The following is a 25,787-nucleotide window of genomic DNA, read 5'->3' as shown; positions in this document are numbered from 1 at the left end:
TCATAATGGATTCTCTTGGATTTCCCTCCAAGAATTTTATTGATTTTCTAATTTCTATTTGTCTTTAAAGCCTAAGGAATTAATTTTTCTATATGTGACAGTTTGTTGATCTAGTTAACAAAAGTATATTCAGTGTGTACTATTCACTTAGCACTGTGCCTCTAAGCTAAAATGGAAGCAACACCCTTCGCATCTCAAAACACCTAAAGCATGTGGCCCACCCATGAGGAGGCAGGAGGACACCAAAACCTGAGTTATCACCCTCTCCATCCAGAAACTTCTGTTCCAACTGTTTTCACAAAATCATAGATAAAAATTGTAGATGGTAAGAAGTGTGGGGTTAGGTTTTAAATGAGGTTTCCAGGGCTGACATAACAAACTACTATAGACTTAGTAGCTTAAACCACATAAATATATTTTCTCATGGTTCTAGGGACTCAAAGTCCAATGTCAGCAGGGTCCATTTCCTTAGAGCCTCCCCCCTTGCTTGGTAGATGGCCACGTTCTCCCTGAATCCTTACTTGGTCCTCCTTCTGTACAAAAGTGTCTAGGTCTGAACTTCTTCTCTTTATAAAGATACCAGTCCTGTTGGATTAGCTGTGACTGACCTCATCTTAACTTGATTTCCTGTTTAAAACCCCTGTCTCCAAAGATGCTCACATTCCAAGATGCAGATTTTAAGGGGGCACAATTTATTCCATAATGAGTTTCAAATGTTTTATACAATCAGCAAGCACCATTAGCTATCAGTGAGAGGGAGATCATTGAAGGCTTCCTGGAAGGGAGAACAAAGGCCAGAGATGGGCACTGAAGGACACTTGATGGATCAGTGAGGTGATAAAAAGCTCTTCTATGAGAAGATGAGAACAAGCAAAGTTATGGCTACAAAATGTGTTGGGATTCTCATGCGGTTATTAGACTAAAGAGAAGAGGTAGTTCATTTTGGGGATAAATAAGACATAAAATCAGAACTGCTGAGATTGTACATAACCTGGATTTAGGAGAAGTCTAGTTTAAAAAAAGAGCCATCATAATTTTTTTAAATGAAATTTTATAATTGAAATAATATTTAAGATAGAAAAAAATCTGATTTATGATTGTGAAATAAAGCATGGAGACCAGATTAAGACTGACACAATGATCATATGGGTGAGTGGGTCCAGAGTGGTGCAGTAGCAACTAAACAGAATGGGAGATGAATATTAGACATTTCAAAGAATGTGTCAAAAAATGGGCAGAAGTTATTCATTGTAGGAAGGCAAGAAGGCTAAGGCAAAGGGACAAAGTATTTTGAACCAAGACAACAAACAATGGTGCCATTGAAATTGTAGGGAACAGAATTTTGGAGAAAAAGAGGACCATTGGTTCATTTGAGTCTGAAGTTCAAGATAGAAGTATTTATTGGGAATAAGAAATTAGGGCAGGGGCTCTTGTAGGGGGAAAGGTCAAATCTGAGGTGAGCATTAGTAATTCATCAGCATGGAGTAGTTGGTACAAACTGCAGGAATTCAGGATGAACTTTTATTAAGCCCTTATTGTATGTCAAACATTCCCTTAAGTGCTAGGAATACAAAAATAAATAAGGCATCTGTCTTCAGAAACCTCATCATCCTCTGTTGGGAAGGCAAGAGGTGGTCGATAATGCTCAGTGATGAGGAAGTCAGAGATAATAAGGACAGATAAAGGGCCTTCAGATTTGTCAATGAAGTGTACCTTTGACCTTCAAGAAGGCATTTTTCAATAGAGTCTTTGTAACTGAAATCAGATTGAATAGGGATCATTTGATGAACAAATGGAGACAAGATCAAGAATTCCTGTATTACCAGAAATGTCTTTTCTGGTTTTCACTCTTGTGGCATTTAATAAGATTCTTTGCCGTCTTCAATTTCATTTGTGTTACAATAGTAAGGTGCTGATATTTTAATCCAGATTTGAAATAGTATTAGAGCCAAGTTAAAATTTAGTCACAGACCACTTTGAAATGTCTCTAAAAATAGTAAGAATATACACTAACTAGATACTGTATTTTCATGTTTCTTGCCATTCAGATTCAAATGAGATAAGTGGATATGATCAAGACACTTTAAAAAATGAAAAAAAATTGCAAGAGCAAATAGAAGTTGTTTAAGGATCAACACTGGGATAATTAAAAGAAAGAAAAATATAAAATACTACTATTTGGGATGTTAGCAAGAATGAAAGCTTTACCATCTTTTGCCTAGGACAGTCTATGACAGGATCTAGATATACAGATATTTTTTCTCCCTCCAGCTCCTTGTCCTGTTCCTATGGAGAAGGAAGAGAGAATGAGAGATAAATCCCAAGTATTGATTAGAAAAGTATCTAGGCTATTATTAATCCCTGTTAACATAATTCTCTTAATAACTAACTCATTTTCTTTTGTTTTATTCAAAAAAGGGCAGTAAACTATGGTTATTGTGATTGTCTCTGGTTAGCTTTGGTCCATGCAGTTCACCTTTAAAAAGTCCTCCTAATGACTTGATCTTCTTTAATCGTCCTGTAATTTCCCACACATTTTGAAATAAGTGAACTGGATACTATTAGACTACAAGTGCTGTTGTGACAAATACGCTCACCTAGCAGGCTGGGTATGAGACTAGAAAGTTAGACATCTGAGTCTTTCATGCTAATTGGAGCTGATTGACCCTCCCATAGTTGTTTATATATACTAAGTATTATATATTCATTGACTTGAATAGATTTAACTTGATTGGATTAGTATGTTTGGGGATGATTCAGTTTCTCTCTGTATTTCTTCATCTGTGGGTTGGAAACTATTGCTGTCCCTTTATTATTTGCAATAATGATCTATTGCCCTTAAAGTCTTGCTAAGAAATATATGCTCAGATATATGTTGAATGCACCATTCTCCAGCAGCGCCCAGACCCACCTCTCCCCCTGATCCTGATGTAGTTGTCAAGTAGCCATTCTCTACAACTGCAGTTGGTAGATGGGGTGCTTAAGAGTCTTGAAAACTAGAAATATTCAGTGAGAGGCCCTATTAGTTCTGTAAATATAACGCCATTTGTCATGAACATAAGCAACCAAGCATGTAGATCATCAGGAGTTCTGTTGCTCTAGCTTTAAGAAGTTGGTAATACTGGCAGAGAGAGCAGGAAAAGATGACCAGATGTGTTCCTTCTTGGTCAGTATTTTTAAATCGAATCCAAAAATTCTAAGGGTTTGTCTTTCTAAATTTTCATGAAAGATAGATTAGGCATCTAAAAACATGTCAACCCTACAAATGAGCAGTCTGCTCATTTGGGCCATAAGCAGATGGTGCTTTAAAATGAAGATCACCCAGGGCTTGAATGGTTGGGCCACCTCACCTGTGTCATAGAAGGGGGCATGAAGGAATAGCAGATGTTTTATGAATATAATGACCCTTTTAAGAATGTTTTATGGGACTGAATAGTCACTGGTAGAGCACTTGCCTGGTATGTGCAAGATCCTGTGTTCAATCCCCATCATCACCAAAAATATAAAAAATGAATAATTTTTCTGCCGACTTTGTCCTCCTCCTCCATCCTATGAATTGGTGTACCCTACTCCACATTACTTTTCTTCCTCTTCGTTTCTTTCCCTTAGCTCTCAAGACAATTGGAAGATAGTATGAGGCGAGGAATATAGTAAGGGTTGGTGTGGGAACACATTTCCTCTTCCTCCTAGTTTTCACCTCAGTTGTCTCATATAAATTCGTATTTACCCCAAAAGGAAAACATTTCATGATAAAAGTCTTTGTACTTAAATATTTGTTCATGGTCTCCTTCCTTATAGGTATCTCTAAAGGAGAAGAACCAAAAATATTGAGACCCCCAAGACGACCCCGGAAACCCAAAACATTAAATAACCCCGAAGATTCCACATACTATTATCTACTACATGTAAGTGGCTCACTCTTACCCACGGGAGCCAGAGTATGTTCTGAAGGCCAGTGTGCTGCATCCGGCACACTGTCACAGAGAAAGGCCTGGCAAACCAGAGATACCTCTGGGTTGCCTCTTCACTGACTTTCCCCCAGCTGAGTGTCTGGGCACTTTCCTGTCCTCTCACCCCTCTTCCTCATGGTCCAGACCTCTCCTGTGGTCCTATACCCACTGTGTTCTCCCAGCAACTCTCTTTGCTGGTCATGAATCTGAGCTTATATGTAAATATCAACCCAGAAAGGGAAAGCCATCATGACTGGAGCTGTCTACAGAGGGCGTGCATTAAGGAATGCAAATGGGTGGGTTATGGTGAAAGAGAAGGGGACATTCATTGAACACCTTAAATTATAGGCCTAAAGATTTGCTTGTTCACATTCACTGTAATATCTAATCCTAGAAGCAGCCTTTAATGTCATATCCACATCTCATGGTTCAGGATCCCAAGACACAGGTAAGCATGTGTGGGCCACTAATTTTACGAGGTCTTCTGACTCCACTCACAGTTTGCTCTAGATGGGAACTCACTAACATCACCCCTGCTAGGTGGCCCTTGCTCTCATGTTCCTGTTCTCCATAAATCCCACTGTTGTCCACTTGGTTTTCTAAACCAAGATCCTGGAAGTCATCCCGAATCTTGCTTCTCCCTTTCATACCTGATCCATTGCTCTAAACTGATGTCTATGGACAAAAGCTCTCTGCAGTTCATCTTCCTTCTGTAACCTCACAGCATCTACCCTAATTCAGATCAACATCATTTCTCACCTGGAGTATTTCCAGCCCCCCTAACTGCTTCTAATCTCACCCCCGACTCCACCCCACGCTCAAGCTACATCAGAAAATTTTTCTAAACCATAATTTTGATTTTGTTCCTCCTTTGATAGGCCCTTTAATGACTCAGCAGCTCCATTAGTATACAGTCCAGATTCCTTCCAAGACCTTCTTTGTTGGACCTGGGACTGCTCTTCAGCTTCATATCCTGGTCCTTCCATGTCCACTGGTCATATTTAACTACTTGAAACTCTGCCAGGGAGTGGCATCCTCTCACGGTCCCAGGTCTCTTTCCCTCCATGGGCCCTCCATTTGCAATACTGATTTACTCACTCCTGATTGCCACAGAGAGGAGCAACTCTTCTCCATGCCACAGAGAACCCAGAAAAATGTGCTAGAACCCAGAGAATTTGTTGAGAACAGATTTTCCATCTCCCAAGATACAGTGAAGCTCACACATGACTCCACCTTAGTCAGAGTCCTTCCCCTATACTCTGGTGATATCTCTTGAGTTTCTTCAGAAGGCTTCTCACCCTCTTGTTGTTGCCCAGAATTTGATCATGTGAGCTCTTCTCCTTTTATTTCCCTAGCTAAGAGAGCTTAGATCTCTCTCCTAAGCTAGAGAGAGCTTAGGTCTCTCTCTAGCTCCAAAATTAATATCAAACTGCCTAATTTTTTTTTACATTTTCTGTATTAAGATGCACACAGACATGTCTATACACAAGTGTACACACTCACCCAGCTTTGTTGGGATGTAAGTTGCATGCCATGTGAAACGTACAAGTAAATGGCTTTTAGAACAACCATCACCACAACCAATTTTACCAGATTTTTACCACCCCTAAAAGGAAACTTACCCATTAGCAGTCACTCCCTACCCACAATCCCTAGGCCTTCACAAATCCACTTTTTGTCTGTATAGATTTGCCTCTTCTGTACATTCCATACAATTAGAATCACATAGTATGTGGTCTTTTATGAGTGACCAAGTAATTTTATAAATTTATAAATCTACTCACTGGACTCTTCCCTCTTTCCTATCTTCCATTAATGCCATCATATTACAGACTATGATGACACAGTGTTATATATTAGAACTTTTTAATTCTATTCCCTTTAGAAGTCAATCCAAGAAGAGAAACGAAGACCAAGGAAAGACAGGTAATGATTACTTCTAGATTTCAACAAGTCTTCTTGTTCAGAGATATAAATCCACTGTTCAAATTATGGTCAAAAATCCTGTGTATTATGTGGATACACTTGGTAGTACTGTGCTTTCAACATATTTTTAAATGTGTTGTTTATGTATAATTTACAAGATATTTCCCACTGAAAATATATTGAGTCAGCACTGTAAGAAGCATTTTCTAAGGACTTGAACATGTTTTTTTTAAAAAAAAAGGGTACCATCCCCAATATAGAATTTGCTTTTCTCAGTTCATTGAATAGTTTTAATTGGGCAATTTGAACATACTCATATTTGCAGAATTTCTTTCCCTAAATTTCTTTTGCTTTTTCTCCTTCAACACATGCTAAATCTCATGTTTTATTTTTATTTTCATGGGTTTGTTAGGATATCAAGATTTGTGTTACCTACAGATGTGGCACACTTAACTTCAGGGGATTTTCATTTTCCTACATTTCAGTCAACCAATACTCTACTATTTTAACATTATGCCACTGCTTTTTAAAAAAAATATTCAGTTATGGATGGACACAATACTTTTATTTATTATTTATTTTTATGTGGTGCTGAGGATCGAACCCAGTGCAGCCCTTATGCTAGGCAAGCTCTCTATACCACTAGCCCTATACCACTATTTTAATCAATGCCAACCACTTTCTGAACAGTGCTAATAACAAAAGAGGGTTCTTCTTTTATGCATGAATGAACAGAGTTTTCTATTTATGAATCGATGGCATCCTGAAAGTCCATTTATAAATTGGTATCTGTAACTTTAAAAACATCTATCCAGAAGCCCTGTGAGACCTGGTGGATTTCCATACCTACTGGTTTACATCCTGTGATGTCCATCAGACCACAGGTGCTGAGCACCACAGGAGCAAGACTCTGGCCCGAGTAGATCCAAGAATTAAAATGGTTGAGACACACCCGTGTGTGTATAAGGTGTTCAGGAATTAGAATCTGGCACAGAAATAAATTCCCTAAAGACAAACAGGTAGAAGGAGGCCAGAGGGTCCCCTGTGAAGGAGGGAAATTAAGATCATAAAACCTTGTGTGTATCAATGTACTGATGGACTGATATATTTTAAAAATGCTTTGTGCTTGTGCATAAAGACCAGCTTTCCTGATAGCAGCCCTGGGGTCAGTTGTGAACTGCATGAGAGCAACATTATCACTGGCTGTTCTAGTAACTACTAGTTTTATGCCAGGTTAAAACTAAGAGACCCAGGAAAAGCTGCTCCAGCAGTTAGTGCTTTATTCCAGGTAAGAGATGACAAGTCTGTTTTTCTTTTTAATTTATGATTTATACGGTTTTCGCACATTTCAAGACTCATTTATATTGACCTGTATGTGTTACTCTTAAATTACAGTAAATGCTTAAAAAAAAGGAAGACAAATATTCTGTAAGTTTAAGTAAATAGAGAATTACACTGATGTCATGATATGTTATGTTTCATTTACAGTCAGGGAAAATTATTAGATTTGGAAGATTTCTATTATAAGGAATTTTTGCCCAGTCATTCTGGACCAAAGTACCATAACCCTAACTTAAGAGAATCAAGACAACAGCAGGAACTCCAGAGTCCATGCTTTAAGGCTAACGAAAGGTAATAAACTGCATTTTAAAATACAGCATGTTCAACTTCACACTCACAATTCTGTTTTTAAGCAATTTCGCTTTACTTATGGGCTAATGACAAAGTGGTTTTACTTAATATTGCTTCTCACAAGGGATACAATGTTTAAAGATAAAAATCATAAATGTTGCAGTAGCATAATCAAACATCTTCATTTTCTTAGCAAAATTACAGTTTATACCTACTTATATACCTGTTTTCTTGGTGTAATTATTAATAGCATCTCTTTTTAAAAGTTTGTCAGTTTGGATGATAAGCTGCAGCATACCGTATCTAAAATCTATGTTAAACTCTAAATGGTAATTTAATCCCTTATTGGTTTCTTAATTGTGGTTTATAATTTCTCAGAATCAGAATATCAAATCAGAAATATTTTGGAGTAAGATTCATAGAAAAATATGTATTTGGGACTTGAGTTTTTCTCCTACCAACAACTTTATAATATTAAGTAACTTCGTTTGCAGCTTATTTGCAACTTTAGGGATTCTTTTTTGGTTTTTGTTTTTGTTTTTTCCTGTCTTCACAAATTCTTTCTTAAGTTTTAAGATTGAGGGAATTAGACAAAAACATGATATATGAGAAATGGGAGCAATGACAGGCCATGAGGAGCTGTTTATCCAAAAGTCCTGAGCCAGCGTCCTATCAGCCTAGAACATTCTGCACCCCTCACTCGTCTCATTACAGTGTGACATGATGGTTAAGAGCAGAGGTTTTAGAGTTAGAATGTCTTAGATTTGGATCCTGATAAAGCCATTTGGTGGTTGAATGATCGATTGTGCTCATGTTACCCATCTCTTTAAGCCTCAGTGTCCACATCTGCAAAAGGATTTGCTAATAACTGCCTCACTACATTGTTGCAGAGATTAAATGAAATGATGAATCACTTAACACAATATGCAGCATAGGAGAGGTGTTCCATTCTTGGTGGCTATTATTCTCTTTATCTGCTTTCCAGAATCTACCTGAACTTTCATTTTTATCCCTTGTCTCCAAAAAGATTTTATTCTTCCATTTTGAAATCAAGAACTGTAACATGTTGGAGCTTATAGATGTGCTAGTCTAACCACAGAGTTCAAGTGCCAAAAAGATTAAATAACTCATTCCAGGTCACATACATAGTGAGTGAAATAAAGCCCAAGGTTTTTACACTGTGCTCCAATGTTTTTCACCGACTACCTTCTTCACATTTTAACAGGCAACTCTGCCCCCTCTCCAGAATATTCTTTCTCTTCCCCCAATGACAGAAACACATCTGCTTTAAAAGTATTATGTCCCTGAAATGTTGCCTGTTATCAAATTATGTTTATGGATATGTATTTAATAATCACTACAATAAGAATGCCAGCAGCTAACATTGGTTGAATGCTTAATTTGTTCTAGCTCTATGCTGTTATTTCATTTAATCCTCACAGCAAGCTGAGGAAACAGTAAGTATTATTGCCCCATTTTATAGATAAAGAGGCTAAATCTGCAAACTTAGAGACTGCAAATAGTCACCTATATAGTAAGAGATGGAGCCTGAAATTTTGAATGCAGGACTCTCCAGTTTTAGATTCAATGACTTTAACTGCTATTCAATATTGCCACTTTATTCAAAGCACTGTGTTGGGCATTTAGGAAGGGGTGGATATAGGGGTGCATAAGGAATGGTCCTTACATCCAAGGCACTTGGTGGTTGAGGAAAGTATACTGATATCACAAAGCGGGAAGCAGGGATATGGTGCATTCATAGAGCAATTGCCTAGCATATGTAAGGCCCTGGTTTCAATCCCAGCACTAAAAAAATAAAAAATAAAAATAAGCAAAGCTGAACAAGAAGGGAACTCCAAGAAAGGAATTTTTGAAACTAAAGATTATAGACACAACTCAGCCAAATGCAGTGAGTGAACCTTGATAAGATTCTAGTTTTAAAATAGGGGGGGAAAAAACAAAACATTTTTTAAAGTGGCTCTGAAAGACATTTGGGGGCAAGTGGACTTGAGACTAAACTATATGTTGGATGATGTTATTGCAGAAAGAATGTCTTGGTGTATGTGAATACAGCCACACACACACCAAGTTCTGACGTCACTCAGGAAGATGTGAGTAAGCCCAGGAATATGATGTCCCATAGCAATGATAAATTGAATGTCTCATGTTTTTTTTTATTTTTTATTTATTTATTTATTTATTTTTATATATAACAGTGGAATGCATTACAATTCTTATTACATATATAGAGCACTCTTTTCCATATCTCTGGTTGTATACATAGTATACACCAATTCGTGTCTTTACACATGTACTTTGGATAATAATGATCATCACATTCAACCATCATTAATTATCCCATGCTCCCTCCCCACTCATACACTGCTGGTGGGACTGCAAATTGGTGCAGCCAATGTGGAGAGCAGTATGGAGATTCCTTGGAAATTTGGGAATGGAACCACCATTTGACCCAGCTATCCTTCTCCTCAGTCTATACCCAAAGGACTTAAAAACAGCATACTACAGGGACATAGCCACATCAATGTTTATAGCAGCACAATTCACAATAGCTAAACTGTGGAACCAACCTAGATGCCCTTCAATAGATGAATTGATAAAAAAAAATGTGGTATATATACACAATGGAATATTATTCAGCATTAAAAGAGAATAAAATCATGGCATTTGCAGGTAAATGGATGGAGTTAGAGAAGATAATGCTAAGTGAAGTTAGTCAATCCCCAAAAAAACAAACGCCAAATGTTTTCATAGTGGGGTAGGGAGAGGAAGCATGGGAGGAATAGATGAACTCATGGTCTTTTTTAATTGATGAATAAAAATTATATACATTTTTGGTATAGAACATGATATTTTGAAATATATATATCCATATTATGGGTAGCTAAATGGAGCTAATTAACAAACACGCCATCTCACATGCTTTTATACTTTTATGATGAGAACACTTAAAATCTACTTTTTTGGCAGTTTTCAAATATACCATATATTGTTATTAACTATAGTCACCATGTTGTAAAATAGATCTACTGAACTTACTCATGGTAAGATTTTCCATCCTGTGATCAGCATGTCCCCAGTCCTCTCCCCTGCCCCTGCCCTGGTAGCCACCATTCTATTCACTGATTCTGTAAGCTTGATTGTTTTAGATTTCACATACAAGCAAGATCACATGTTACTTGGCTTTCCAGTCTGGGCTTATTTGACTTAGCATAATGTCCTCCAAATTTACCGACATTGTCACAGATAACAGAATTTCCTTCTTTTATGACTGAGTAGTATTCCATTGAGTATATAAAATACATTTTTTTAATCATTCGTCCTCTGGTAACTCTTAGGTAGATTCAGTACCTTGGTTATCGTGAAATAGTGCTTCCCTGAGCATGGAAATGCAGATCTGCCTTCAAGGTACTACCCTCACATCTTTTGCATATATACCTAGTAAGGGGATTGGGGGATAATTTGATAGGTACCTTTTTTTTATTTTTTGACGACCCTCCAGACTACTTTTCATAAAGTTGTACTAATTGACATTCCCACCAACAGTGTGCTGGAGTTTCCTTTTTTCTATATCTTCACCAACAATTGCTATCTTTTTTTTTTCTTTTTTGATACAGGGTCTCATTAAATTGCTCGGGCTGGTCTTGCACATGAAGTCCTCTTGCCTCAGTTTCCCAAGCTTCTGGGATTATAGGCATGTGTCATAAAAACCCAGCTTAACACTTAGTATCTTTTTTGATAACAGCCATCTTTATAAGTGTGAGGGCATATCTCATTGAGATTTGATGATTAATGATGTTGAGCTTCTTCTCTTTTTTTTTTTCACATACCTGTTGGCCATTTGTATGTCTTCTTTTGAGAAATGTCTATTCAAGCCCTTTACCCATTTTTTAATGGGTTATTTATTTCCTTGCTGTGCAGTTGTTTGAGTTCCACATATATTTTGAATGTTAACCCCTTGTTATATGTATGGTTCACAAATATTAACTCCCATTCCATGGGTTATGACTTCACTATAATAATTGTTTCCTTTGCTCCACAGAATTTTTTAAATTAGATATGATCCCATTTGTCCAGTTTTGCTCCTGTGGCCTGTGCTCTGGGTGTCAGATCCAACGTATCACTGCCCAGAGCATGTCATGGAGCTTTTCCCCTATGTTTTCTTCTAGTAGTTTACAGTTTCAGGTCTTAATGTTTAAATTTTTAATTCAATTTTCTAAATGGTATGAGATAATAGTTTAGTATCATTCTTGTGCCTGTGAATATACAATTTTCCCAATACTGTTTATTAAAGAAACTCCTTTTCCTAGTGTTTTCTTGGCATCTTTTTTCAGAAACCAAATGACTATAAATATATAGGTTTATTTCTGAGCCCTCTATTCTGTTACATTGTTCTGCGTGTCTTTTTTCATGCCAGTATCTGTTTGTATTGCCATAGCTTGTAGTAGGTCTTGAAATTTGGTGGTATGAATCCTCCAGCTTTGTTCTTATTGATCATGATTGTTTTGACTGTACAGGATCTTTTGTGGTTCCATGCAAATCATTCGGAATTGTTTTTCCTATTCTGTTAAAAAAAAAAAAGTTGGAATTTAGACTAGGGATTGCTTTGATTTGTAGCTCATGTGGAGTGTTATAGACATTTTCAACATTATTAATCCTTGTAATCCATGAAAATGGGATATATATTCCCATTTACTTTCACCTTCTTCAATTTCCTTCATGTCTTATACTTTTCAGTACACAAATATTTTGCCTCCTTGGTTAAATTCAAGAGTTTTATTTTTTGCAGCTATTATAATTAAAATTGTTTTCTTGATTTCTCTTTCAATAAATGTTCATGAATTCTAAATAAAAGTTGATAGCAGGTAATTAGTGGTGACCATTTCTTATGTCCTCCCAAAATGGAATCCAGTGGGGTTTCTGTTGAGCAGCATTGAAGGATGTGGCTTATTAAGGATATATGCAGATTTTAATTATGAAAAAGAGGTATGGAGAAAATGGAAATACTTAAAAGTAAGATGGAACAAGAGTATATCAGTTGAGGCTGAGAGAATTATGAAAGAAGTATGGCCAGAAAAGAGGTCAAGGGATACAGTGGAAGAAGCATATCTGGGCCCTATAAATCTGGGCTGGATCCTCATTCAAAACTCCTTACTAGCTCTGTCATGTAGAATCTGTTTTCTCATCTGCAGATTGAGGATAGGAAGGATCTAAGACCTTGCATTTCCATTCTTAGAATTAGAGATAATGTGTGTAATGTATCTGGCAAATGATTACTACTCAATATTTTTAAATTCTCGTATAGGAGAATTCAAGTCAGTAACTCAAAGGAGAATACTCCGTGACACCTATTATAAGTCTATGATACCCATTATAAAACAAAAGACCTCTCCTGTCAAGTATCCACTGAGCTCAAAATGCCCTGAAAGATCTTGCCAAAAGTTTGTTCTTCTTATAATTCCTTATTCAGAAAATGCATGACGTGTTCCACCAGCAGGCAATGTTCTAGCCATCTCCTTGTATCATTCTTTTCATTCATTTGTATGTACCTGCTGTGACCCTGCCTCATTCTACCTCAATTATATTTAGCTGGCAAACCCTAATGCCAGGTTCATGCTGGGTAAACCCACTTTCTGCCAATCTGTAGCTGCATCCATGTAGCTTAACATGGTTAGAGATAAGCTAAATCTATTCTCGCTTAAAATGTATGGCCTCAGTCCATTATTCCCTTCCCCAGTCCACTCGATAAGATTTGCTTCTCTTTCCTCTATCCTCATAATTTTCACACTTGCAGCTGACAATCTTCTTTCCTTTTTTATCTAGAAAGCAGTAGCAGGGGGATAGCTGGGTCAAATGGTGGTTCCGTTCCCAATTTTCCAAGAAATCTCCATACTGCTTTCCATATTGGCTGCACCAATTTGCAGTCCCACCAGCAATGTATGAGTGTGCCTTTTTCCCCACATCCTTGCCAACACTTATTATTGTTTCCCTTCATAATAGCTGCCATTCTGACTGGGGTGAGATGAAATCTTAGAGTGGTTTTGATTTGCATTTCTTTAATTGTTAGCCATGATGAACATTTTTTCATATATTTGCTGATTGATTGTATATCATCTTCTGAGAAGTGTCTCTTCAGGTCCTTGGCCCATTTATTGATTGGGTTATTTGTTTTTTTGGTGTTTAACTTTTCGAGTTCTTTATAAACTCTATAGATTAGTGCTCTACCTGGTGTGTGAGGGGTAAATATTTGCTCCCAAGATATAGGCTCTCCATTCACCTCACAGATTTTTTTCTTTTGCTGAGAAGAAACTTTTTAGTTTGAATCCATCCCATTTATTGATTCTTAATTTCAATTCTTGCACCAGAGGAGTCTTATTAAGGAAATTGGGACCTGATACCACATGATGGAGATTAGGCCCTATTTTTTCTTCTATTCAATGCAGGGTCTCTGGTTTTAGTCCTAGGTCCTTGATCCATTTTGAGTTGAGTTTTGTGCATGGTGAGAGATAGGGGTTTAATCTCATTTTGTTGCATATGGATTTCCAGTTTTCCTAGCACCATTTGTTGAAGAGGCTATCTTTTCTCTAATGCATGTTTTTGGCACCTTTGACTAATATAAGATAATTGTAATTTTGTGGACTTAAAAACAGCATACTACAGGGACCCAGCCACATCAATGTTTATAGAAGCACAATTCACAATAGCTAAACTGTGGAACCAACCTAGATGCCCTTCAATAGATGAATGGATAAAAAAAATGTGGCATTTATAAACAATGGAATATTACTCAGCAATAAAAGAGAATAAAATCATGTTATTTGCAGGTAAATGGATGGAGTTAGAGAAGATAATGCTAAGTGAAGTTAGCCAATCCCCCCAAAAAACAAATATCAAATGTTTTTTTTCTGATATAAGGAGGCTGATTCATAATGGGATAGGGAAAGGGAGCATAGGAGGAATAGACAACTCTAGATAGGGCAGAGGGGTTGGAGGGGAAGGGAGGGAGCATGGGGTTATAAATGATGGTGGAATGTGATGATCATTATTATCCAAAGTACATGCATGAAGACATGAATTAGTGTGAATATACTTTATATACAGCCAGAGATATGAAAAAGTGTACTCTATATGTGTAATAAGAATTATAATACATTCCACTGTCACATATAAATTAAAACCTAATTTAAAAAGAAAGAAAGAAAGCAGTAGCAGAGTATAGACACAAGCTTCCACCACCACATCTACCAGCCTTCTTGCCACTTAAGCATGTACTTCCCTCAGCTAAAGCCACACCTTCCCATTGTGCACTCCATCCAAGTCCTTCCACCCACTCAAGAATATTGTATGGCAGTTGTCCCCCCCCTCTGCTGCATCTTGGATGTGGGTTCTTTTGATAAAATCATTTCTGGCCATTTGTGAGCATGATGCAATCAGAACCCCCCCCCCAAAACACCCTTAATGTTCCTTTAAGGCTACCCATTTTTCTTCTCTTTATTATAGCAAAAGAATAATATGCAAAGATATTGCTTCCTCCATATCTTCTCTTTCCATTCTCTCTTGAGCCTCTTAACTCAGGTTTCTACTGAAACTGCTCCTGTCAAAGTCATCAATGACTTCCATTTTGCCATAAACCGTGATCTATTCCCAGTCCTTATCCCTCCCCATTAACATCCTTTAACACTGTGATTTCTCAGTTTGTCTTTAAACACTTTCTTCATTGACCTCCAAGACACTACTTCTCTTGGTTTGTCTCTTGCCTCACTGGCTGCTTGTCTTTATTCTCCTTTGCTGATAAGTCCTCAACTTGAAATAGTAGAATGTTCCAGATAATGTATGTGTGTGCGTGTGTGTGTGTGTGTGTGTGTATCAACACACACTCTCATGATGTAAATATCATCTATGTACTTGAAATTCCTGAACTGGAGTCTCTGGCCTACACCAGGATTCATACATCCAATTGCCTACTCAGTCTCTCCTCTTGAATGTCTAATAAATATCTCAAACTTAAAATAACCAAAACTAAAATCCATATCCCCTCCCCAAAATGCTCTCTGTAGTCTTCCCCATCTTACTAAATAACTCCATCCTCCCATTGTTAAAGCCAGAAGTCTTGGGGACATTTTTATTTCTCTTTCACGTCCCAGACCATCAGCAAACTCTCGGTTCTACCTTGCAAGTATGACAGAATCCAGCCCATGCTCACCTCTTCCTCTATAAGCCTAGTCCAAACCATTGTCAGTTTTACTTGAACTGCTGCAGAGTCTTTTAACATGCCTATCTAATTCCATTCTGGCTGCCAGATTCTTCTATAAGCCATTCCTCTACTCTGAACCCCTTAATATTTCTCTTTACTCTTAAATTAAATCCAAGTCCTTGTCATGGTCTTCAAGCACTAAGTTATCTGCCATATTTTATCCTCATTCCTGTGCTCATCTCTGCTAGTCTTCCCTTTGTTTATTCCATTCAAGCCACAGTGACCTCCCTACTGTTCCTTGAACACAATATGTACACTGAAGTCCTGGGACTTTTCCATTGGTTGCTCTATCCTCCTGGAATAACTGCTCTTCTGCAAGACTCAGTCACTCTTTTAACTGCAGGCCTCTCTTCAAATGTCTCCTTAATAGAGACCATCATCTATGAAATAAATGACATTATAGCACAACCCTCAGGCTCCTCTTTATCCTGCTTTGATTTTCTATTATAGCACCTCTCATCATTTTTAAATTGTTCATGCTCCTCTGCCACCCTAGATTTAAAACTCCATGAAAATGGGGACTTTTGTTCACCCATCACCTACAGCATTGCCCAGCACTTGGTGGGTGCTAAATGAATGAATCTGTGTAGTTGCATCTTTGAGAGCACCCCACTTCCCCAGGCAAACTTCAGAATCTAAAGAGAAACATTGGCAGTTTCCCAGCAGTGATCCAGGAAAGCTGGCTAGACAGCCTCACTGAAAATATTAAAACTGAAAAAACAACAGGGCAGAGAGATCCTGTGTAACAGAATGGTCAGATTTAGAGGAATATTTTGAAAAATATTAAGGCAGTTTTACAACTCAAAATGTGAGTATCTGATTAGGCATCTCCAGGTTTCCCCTTTGACCAAAGTGTATTTAAAATCAAACTACTGGGGACTGGGGTAATGGCTCAGCAGTATACTGCTGGCCTAGCATTTGCGAGGCCCTGGGTTGGATCCTAAGTACCACGTAAAAATAAATAAAATAAAGATACTGTGTCAACCACAACTAAAAAATCAAAGTACTAAAATAAATAGGTGGCTTATTGGTTGTGAATTATTTTTATCCTAAAAGAAGTTTGTCTTTTTGATCTATGCCTTCTGATGCTTTGTGTAGCTCTCATCCAAACATAAAGTCACTGGACTCCATTTTGAAAACCTGCTGAGAGAATTATGGCAGATACATTTAGCCATTAGCCGGAAATTTAAATATATATATATATATATATATATATATATATATATATATATATATATATATGTTGTAGTTGGACACAATACTTTTATTTTATTTTATTTTATTTTATTTTATTTTATTTTATTTTATTTTATTTTATTTTATTTGTATGTGGTGCTGAGGAAGGAACCCAGGGCCTCACACCTGGGCAAGCATTCTACCACTGAGCCACAACCCCAGCACCTAGCCAGACATTTAGATGGTGTCTTTCTTAAAGGCACAGGGTTGGTGGAAAGTGCCAGGAAGAGGAACTGCCTAATTAGGGGTGGGTCGGAGGCACTGCGCTGGGTGGCGGCTCTGACACTCCTGGATCTCGCTCGCAGATGCTGGGCAGCGGAGAGTTCGGAGGAGGAGCAGGAAGAAGAGCAGGAGGAGACCGGGCCAGCGGCCAGCCCCTACGACTACAGGAGGCTCCTGCGCAAAACCTCCCAGCGCCGGCGCCTGGTAGAGCAGTTGTAGCGCAGCTGTTGAGAGGCTGCCACGGTCAGAAAGTGCTCAAGCCTGAGGGAGCAAAGCGGGGAAGTCTGGGGCGCTGGCACCTCCAGGGACTGAAGCCCAGTGCTTGACCTCGGTAGGGGCTGCCTGCTGCGCGTGCCCCTCAAATGCTGGGGTCAGTCTCCCGTGCCCAGAAGGAGGAGCCCTTGGGAAGCCCCAGGCGCTGCACCCTGAAGACCCTTCCCCGACCCCGCACTCCCCTCTCTCAACAGCCCTTGAGTTGGAGCAGCCCTGTCCCTGTTTCCCTAATGTATCTGTTCATTTGTTTGAGACCCTTTCTGTGAATCTAGCTGCATCTGAGCTGACATCAGCCCCTCTCTCATTTTGGGTGACATCAAATATTTTTTTTTTTTCCTTTATTGCAAACAACCGTCTCAGGCCTACTGGACAATTTCGGGTGGGATGAGTCTTCCAGAACAAAGCCCGGGTGGGAGCAAGGAAGGTGAATTTCATCTCAAACTGAGCTTTCCTTTCTCGTGGTCATTAAGATTGCTGAATAAAAAGGAAGCGCCTTGAAAAATCCGTGGTTTGCAGAGCAGGCTCATCAAGTTCGCTTTGGGGCCCCGCTTCTGCTGTATAGAGTGCTGGTGGCAGCTCCCAGAGACAAGAGCAGAGGTGTCCCCAGTCGCCATTAGCAAACGCCCTCCCCAACCACCTCAAACACACACAATCTAAATTAATTCCCCCCGCATTTGTCATGAAAACAGGACCTCCAAACAAAACTCCAGACCCCCAACACCACACACAAACGTGCTGCTTTCCTAATCAGTGTGGCTTCCTTTAGTCTTGCCTAGAAAAATTCCAGCCATATCACTGAGGAGAACTGTCAGGCTTTACATTCACCTACTCTGAGATTTGGGGCAATCTCCACCGCTCCGAATTTGGGTGTACTTAAGTTGAGGGGGAAGAGTAGTGAATGGGCAGAGGTCTGCATTCAGCAGTTGACTGCAACTTAATTTAAAAACCGGGTTAAGACTTTCTAGAAAAGACATCCTTCAGGTCTCTGCAGCCTGGAAAAGTGGGAGGAAGGATGGCGAAGTGATTCCATGAACCACTGAATCTGAAGAAGTGTTCTGGCGGGGACTCGTCCTTTCCAGGAGTACCCTCAGCTCCTGTACCCTGGGGCTCCAGCCAGAAGACTGGGAAAATGCTGGGAGTTGACAAGAGACGGGGAGGCGGTGGGAGGTGATAATGTTTGCTGTGCCACTTCTCCACGGGTTGTAATAGTCTCACCAGAGAGTTAGCTCCGAACGCTCCCCAGAGACTGGACTTGTGCACACTCTCCATTTTACCGAAGTCCAGTCCCAGGAAAATCTCCAGCTGGAACTGGGACAAACCTCCAGTTCAAATGCTCTGTAGGCCCTGCTCCTTTCCTGAGTTAGCGCTGTGACCACGCTAGGGCTTGGGACCCAAGAAACGAGTCACCCCCGGTTGTTTGGACCACGGAAGCTGTCAGACCTGATCCTAGCACCAACAAAACCAGCTCGGCAGGGCATGTAGCTGGTTCTAGGGGTAGGCTCAAGGGTCCACCTTGAGGTGGCCCAGCCCCATCTACTCCTACGTACCTACCCAACCACCACCAGGAGACCCTCCACAGGTAGGTGCCTTCAAGAGGACTGAGCTCTTCGCTGCAAGGCCCATTCTTCAACCCAAGCTTCCCACGTGACCCCTGCAGAACCGAGAGCCCCGGAATCAGCTCTTCGTTTGCTGGATAGGGAGGCATCAGCTATTATCCCTAAATTCCCTATTTCTCCCCTAGCCCTTCCCCACAGGGTTTTTTGTTTTGTTTTGTTTTTGTTTTTTAAGTGAGACTGGAAAAGAGAATGGCCAATGCTTTGGTGAAATGTTGCAATGTATTTGTTTCCTTTTTCTTTCTCCCTCTTTTTTTAGCATCCCTCCTCCTTCCTCTGTCCCTCCACATTTAAGCACTGAAAAAAGGACACAAGGGAAAACTTGTACCAGATAGTTTTTCTTTGGCCCGGGCTACGACACGATCTCTGGGTAACCTATGGACAAGAAATAGGTCACAGCAAGTAAACAGTGCCCGGCGGACTTCCCTTGGAGCATTGGGTCTGTCCCCCTATTCGGAAAGGCCTTCCTTTCCAAAGCTTTTCCCCAGCGCTGGCCCGCCTTCTCTAACCAGTCGGTGGCTGCCTCCTTTGTGAACTAATGACTGTAATTATTACCTCCCTTCACTCTTTTGTTATCGCCAACCCCGAGCCTAAGAGAGGGAGCAATGGGCTTTTCTGCGAAATGAAATTCTTTACAAAGCAAATTGCGTTGTAAACGGGGGGGGGGGGGGGGAGAGATGGCGTTAGACGCCAGATTCCCGTCTGCATCTGAAGTAGGGGATTTAAGTAAAATTTTAAAAAATGTTAAATACCACCAGCAGATGCAGAGTACTTGGGGGCTGGATTCGATGGCGCTTAAACAGTAGCAATTTTAAGTCATTGTTTAGAAAAAAAATCAGTTAAATTCGGATGTTGAGATTTCTGCCTTCATCTTTTAAAATATCCGTTTCTTCCTCGGGTTTTTTTTTTTTTTGTTGTTGTTGTTGTTTTTTGTTTGGTTTTTTTTTTTGTGTGTGTGTGTGTATGTGTGTGTGTGTGTGTGTGTGTGTGTGTGTTTGCGCGCGCGCGTTAAACGCTTGTTTTCTTAAGAACCTTTTTAAAAAATTGCCAACCACTCGTCCATAGTAGAAAAGTCCTGCAACCCCAGCCTGCTGGCTTGGAGAGAACTATGTGCAGGACTCAGCGTGGATTTAAACAAAGAACTAGGTTCGTCGATTCGTATTTGAGAGGCGCGAGAGACAACTGCGGAGCTGACCTTCCCGCAGCTCAGACGACCGGACCAAGAAGTCTCTGCTTCCTTGGACTTGTAACCTTTGTTAAGTGGAGCTTCGGAAACCGAGCTCCTGAAAGGGGCGGAGCTGAGATCTAGGTTTAAGGCCGCTGCACTCTCGCCTAGTCGAGGCTTCTTGCTAGAGCCAGCTCAGCTCCACCCCTTGGTCAGGACCCAGACAGTAACCGCCCCTACTCCCATTCCTGGGTCCCACAGCCACAGTGTGGATCCTCCAAATCAGCTGGATTAGGCACGTGGAAAGAAGACAAAGCTTAGTGAAGAGAATTGACCAGAGTGTAGCATACCCAGGGAAACAAAATTTGGGCCGGTATGTGGCCATCGCGAGCCCCAAGACGCCCCTCCTAAAGGAGGATCCAGGGATGGTAGCCAAGACTGAGGATCCAAGGGTCTCTGCTTTGGTAACAGCTTTGGTGACTGGTTCTAAAGACAGAGAAAAAATGCTTGTGAACACAATGGGAATGACCTGAGATCCAACAGGACTCAGGAAACTCAGACACCAGGAGAGGCTGAACACATCTCCTTTCCGCCAGAGCCATATACTCCTTCTCTTCTCTTCTCTCTTCTCTTCTCTTCTCTTCTCTTCTCTCTCTCTCTCTCCCCCCCCCACCCCCAGCTGCCAGTTGTAAAAGTTGATATCCACTCTCCATTGCCAAAAGAAGGCAAGGGGAAATCTGCTGGCCGCAAATCTTTGGAGCACCTACCCTGTTTAACCATTTTTAGATAAAGAAAATCATCAGACAAGAAAAGACTCTGACCTTCTCATATTTATTAGAAAAGGATTCTTTCCCACCAAGCCTCAGAGGCAGCCAATCTTGTCCTCCCTGGTACCCCCCTAACCTGAAGATTACCTTGGGGCAGGGGGAGGGGGTTATTGTTTTGAGGCCCCCTAAAATGAAGGGCCAAGCAGGTTTTTTTTCCCTTAGGATTTGGGAAGCCCAAATTGCTTAGTTAGAAACAGTGTGCACCCCTCCCATATACAAATTACATATACAAATTCCAGTCACAGGTAAAGCTGGCCCTTTTAAGTCTCTGTGGACCAAGGTCATCAAACGACCGGATCCCATCCCCCATCAACCTTCAATCCAGCAGGCTTTGGTTGCTCTCCCCACTCCCTTCCAAGAAGTTTCCGTTCGTTTTATTTATTTTTTCCGCCAGCCCGAGGTCCTGAGTGATAGACTCCAGCGTGGATTTTAATTGCCTCAATCAGCAGTCTTTCTCCCCAGCCGTCACTCAAAACCTGGACGGTGGGTCCAGCGCTTCGCTGCTCAGGAATGGCATGCTCCAGGGCCAGCACGGCTCAGTAGGCACGCATTAGATTCTACTTAGGAGCTGAAATGAGCCCTTCTGCACTTAGACGCCCTTCCCCCATTATACCCTTCCCAGCTTCTGAATTGCGCCAGATTTTGGTCTGACCGGCTTGAGCTCTTGAGGTCGCAGCGACCTCCTCACCCGCTTGGAGGGAGAGGGCCAGGGAACCGCGTTTCCTTCCCGGCAGCCAGAGCCAGACCTCAAACAATACGCTAATCGGTACATGTGTAAAACTCGTCTAGGTCGCCACATTGTCCCAGGTCCGCCCCGCTCTAAGGCCAGCGCACTGTCGATCGCAGTAGGACCCTGGACAGCGCGCCTGGGCAGCTACCATCACAAGACGCTAGCTCTTCTGGGGCGCGCGTGCACGCCCCATTCTGTCTCCAGCTTAAGTGTACTTTCTGCCTCGCCCCGTAAGGATTCAGTTCCCTATCTCTCTCCCATTTTTTCCTCCTTCGCTTCCTCATCCATCCCCTCTAGGCTCCCTGTCCTTCAAAATCTCTCTGGCGGTTTGGGCTTTTCAATATCCAATATTTGAGGAGCCTTCGGACCCCTTCCCCATTTAACCTCTGCAGCTTCCAGAGCGTTACCACATCCCTAAGCCCCAACTCTAACACACGCGCGCACACGCAGACACGCACGTTTCCTGTCCCTGTGTGACACCCACCCTCGTTGCGAGTCCGCACCCGTCCCCGCGCAGTGCCCTCCTCCCGCCACACACTCGCAAGCACGCGCGCGCAGGGCCGAGCCTAAGGCAGCTCGCCCCGCAGCCCGCACTCAAGACCTGCTCCAGTCTCGCAGCGCGGATGGCATCTCCGGGCTCCAGCTTTTGGTCCTTCGGGTCTGAAGATGGCTCCGGGGATCCCGAGAACCCCGGTACAGGTAGGAGAGTGGGGTTTTGCAGCTGGCGAGCTTTGTAGGTGGCCCAGGGTTTTGCAGGGCTCCTGAGAAGACTAAGGAGGTTTTACCACCTGCAACAGAAAAAACTTCTTTGAATGCTTTGCCCTGCTCTCGTGTTAAGTCCTGGTTCACCCAAGAACCCAAGACCCCCACAGCCCTTTTCCCCCTAGGAAGATGACCAAAGAATCCCAGATCCTTTCCTCCTAAGGTTAAGAGAGCTCCTCAAACACGGGGGGCATCTCCAGAACAACAAATTCATGGACCTAGGACGTTGCACCTTGGTGTCTAGATCCTGGTCTGGGACCGAATGGCGGTGGGGAGGGGGAAAATGGGAAGGGGAGAGAATTGTTAGTCTGAAAAGGGAGCTTGCAAGGAAATGGACAGCCTGTTATCTAGGAAAACTAGCTCAAGCGAGGCACGTAGGAGAGTTTTTTCTGAACCCATCCGCACCTGGAAGGCAAGTACAAAGGGCCGCAGTGTGAGCTTCTCCTTTGAAAACAAATCAGTGTCCTGAGGGCTGATCGGGGTTGTTAGGACCGTCTCGCTCCCCGCACCTGTCTGCGCACTGTCCCAGGCGGCCCTTTCTCACAACCCGAGCTTACTAAGGTTGTTCACTTAGAACAAAATTTCACACGTCCATCAGCTGATCTCTTTATGGTTCTCTGTCCTCCTGCCTGTCTTTCTTTGCAGCGAGAGCCTGGTGCCAGGTGGCCCAAAAGTTCACAGGCGGCATCGGAAACAAGCTGTGCGGTAAGTGCAGCAGCCCAGGGAAGGGGGGCTGGCAAGGTCCGGTGCTCTCGGCCCGCAGGAGCAAAACCGCCTTTTCACCTCTGCACCCGAGTTGGGGTGTATTGGCCGCGATGGGCGAGGGTGAGAGAGCTAGGCCTGTCAGGCCAATGATGACCTAGGCCGGCGATCTGTGTTCCTGTCCAGCTTTGCTCTACGGAGATACTGAGAAGCCAGCGGAGAGCACTGGGAACGTGTCCCCGCGGGCCGCCGCCCGGAAGGTCGCCTGCACCTGTGATCAGAAACCCTGCAACTGCCCCAAAGCGGATGTCAACTATGCTTTTCTACACTCAACAGGTAAAGGAGTCTCACTGGACCCCAGGGGCCCCCCTGCTACTTGCTCTGCCCCGCCCATCTCGGCCTGGGCGACGTCTGTTGCGCTGGGAGTTTGCGGGAGTCGAGGTGATTCCCAGAGGCTGGCTTTGTAAGAATCTTCAACTGTACGCGAGAAAAGCTTGATGGAGTCCCAGTCTCTTGCGCTGCAGCGCCCTTGCCCCAGCACGGGCAGGAGCTGTGGGTGGCCGAGCGGCCTGGCACTCTGTGGTTCATTGTGGTCTTCGCTACGTTGCTGGGGTCCTCGGGTGGGATTCAATTTCTAGATGTCCTGTAGGAGAACTCAAAATTGCTGAGATATTTTAGGTCTTTAGATTAGATCGAAGGAGTAACGTGTAGCTGTGATTTCACAAGGGAAAGATTTTGTACACGTGAGACCTGCTCGCTAAATTTTACCCCGTGCGCCTATACTCTCAGTCTCCAAAAGGCGCGCATACACACACACACACACACACACACACACACACACACACTGACTTGGGGATCAGCGGACCTTTAACAGGCCCATTTCACTTTGCCTGGTTTGCCCAAAGGCATTTCGCAAACACTTTGGAAGTGAGATGTTTCCATAAACATTTTAAATGTTTTAGGACAAACTCCCATGATCAGATAAATGGAGGCACAATTTCTGAAAAAGAAAAAGAAAGAAAGAAAGCAAACAATGTTGTGAACTAAAATGCAAGAGTTTTTTTTCCTGGAAGAGGAGAAATCATAATTGCTCTCATTCATTCCCTTCGTCTTTGAAAAATGCCTCTCCTTTAAAGAAAATGCTCTGCTTTTCCAAAAGTATTTGATTGTTGTTGTTTGTTTAATGTAAAATCTCTGGATTCAAAGAGACATTAATTGCCCAGTCGATCGCGCCTGAATATTTCCATAGTAAAATGGTGTCGTTTTAATTCTATTCTTTAGACCTACTGCCAGCCTGTGACGGAGAAAGGCCCACTTTGACATTTCTGCAAGATGTTATGGACATTTTGCTTCAATATGTGGTGAAAAGTTTCGATAGATCAACCAAAGTGATTGATTTCCATTATCCTAATGAGCTTCTTCAAGAATATAATTGGGAATTGGCAGACCAGCCACAAAATTTGGAGGAAATTTTGATGCATTGCCAAACAACTCTAAAATATGCAATTAAAACAGGTATTGTCCTATCAGGAATAATAAAGCTCTTCTTTTCTTTTACAATTTTTATTTTTTCTATAAAATGTTTTGTTTTATGGAGTTACTGATATTTTCAAAATTGTAAAGCTATTTTCATCATTTAAAAATAGTAATGATTCAAATGACTCAAAAGCATTTTCTGTTATTGTTTATGCATCTGAAGTTGATAATATAAGAAATATCATCTTAGCATAAACTGTCAGCATTTACATTGCATGCATTTGACCATGGAGATGAACCACTGATATAGAAGCAACTGTTTGTCAGCAGAGGACAGTAGATTTGACCCAAAAATAGAAAAAGAAAGGGAATAAGGAAATGAGAGCTCAAAAGGCATCCAAACAAAAGCCTGAATTCCAGTATGGTGCTGGTAATTTCCAGGCATAGAACTATTCAGGGACCTAACCATGTTATGTAATCATTGAGCCAGAGTTATAATGTTGTGGCATTGTCTCAATTAGCTGGGACTTCAGATTTGAATTCCAGGTTTTCTCCTATTTTTTAAAGAGGTGTGTGCATGCGCGCGCGCACACACACACACACACACACGCTATATATACTAGCTTAGCAATTCAGTCATAATATATGAGGATATAAGGATGTGTCCTTCACGGGCATTGTGTAAAAAGATAAAAGAAAGGCAAGTGCGGAGATGGAGTGGGGGTGGGCAAAACTGATATCCTTAGGGGCACATTTTTTTAAAATGTATTTTGTAGCCTAGATTTGAGCAGTATTCTTTATTGTCCATCCATTTTATAGTTCCAGGTGTAACATTTATTTGGGTGCATTTCAACCTTTCTTTTTATCTACACAAAATCAATTGTTCATCAACCCAGGGCCTGATTACCCTTCTTTTTTCCTACATTGTCTCCTATCATCCTGATACATGGTAGTGTGGCACTTCATTAAAGCAACAAAAATAAATACAAATGAATTTCTGG

At 41.4% G+C, this 25,787-nt stretch overlaps 2 protein-coding genes across 2 annotated transcripts in view; both read left to right on the top strand.

Annotated features, from left to right (window-relative positions):
• Nucleotides 1-17,457, top strand: part of Myo3a (myosin IIIA) — a 199,550-nt gene extending 182,093 nt beyond the window's left edge. The window contains exons 30-33 of the mRNA XM_027953097.2: nt 3,799-3,905; nt 5,836-5,876; nt 7,365-7,508; nt 17,322-17,457. Of these exons, the coding sequence (XP_027808898.2) occupies nt 3,799-3,905; nt 5,836-5,876; nt 7,365-7,508; nt 17,322-17,457 (428 nt within the window). The remainder of the gene's footprint in view (nt 1-3,798; nt 3,906-5,835; nt 5,877-7,364; nt 7,509-17,321) is intronic.
• Nucleotides 17,458-22,469: 5,012 nt separating this feature from the next.
• Gad2 (glutamate decarboxylase 2) overlaps nt 22,470-25,787 on the top strand; it is a 77,791-nt gene continuing 74,473 nt past the window's right edge. The window contains exons 1-4 of the mRNA XM_027953098.2: nt 22,470-22,545; nt 23,254-23,313; nt 23,497-23,646; nt 24,592-24,825. Of these exons, the coding sequence (XP_027808899.1) occupies nt 22,470-22,545; nt 23,254-23,313; nt 23,497-23,646; nt 24,592-24,825 (520 nt within the window). The remainder of the gene's footprint in view (nt 22,546-23,253; nt 23,314-23,496; nt 23,647-24,591; nt 24,826-25,787) is intronic.

The sequence above is a fragment of the Marmota flaviventris genome, chromosome 12 (assembly GCF_047511675.1).
Source record: "Marmota flaviventris isolate mMarFla1 chromosome 12, mMarFla1.hap1, whole genome shotgun sequence".
NCBI lineage: Eukaryota > Metazoa > Chordata > Mammalia > Rodentia > Sciuridae > Marmota > Marmota flaviventris.
The sequence above is the reverse complement of the archived record's forward strand: the minus strand, read 5'-3'. Positions and strand labels throughout refer to the sequence as shown.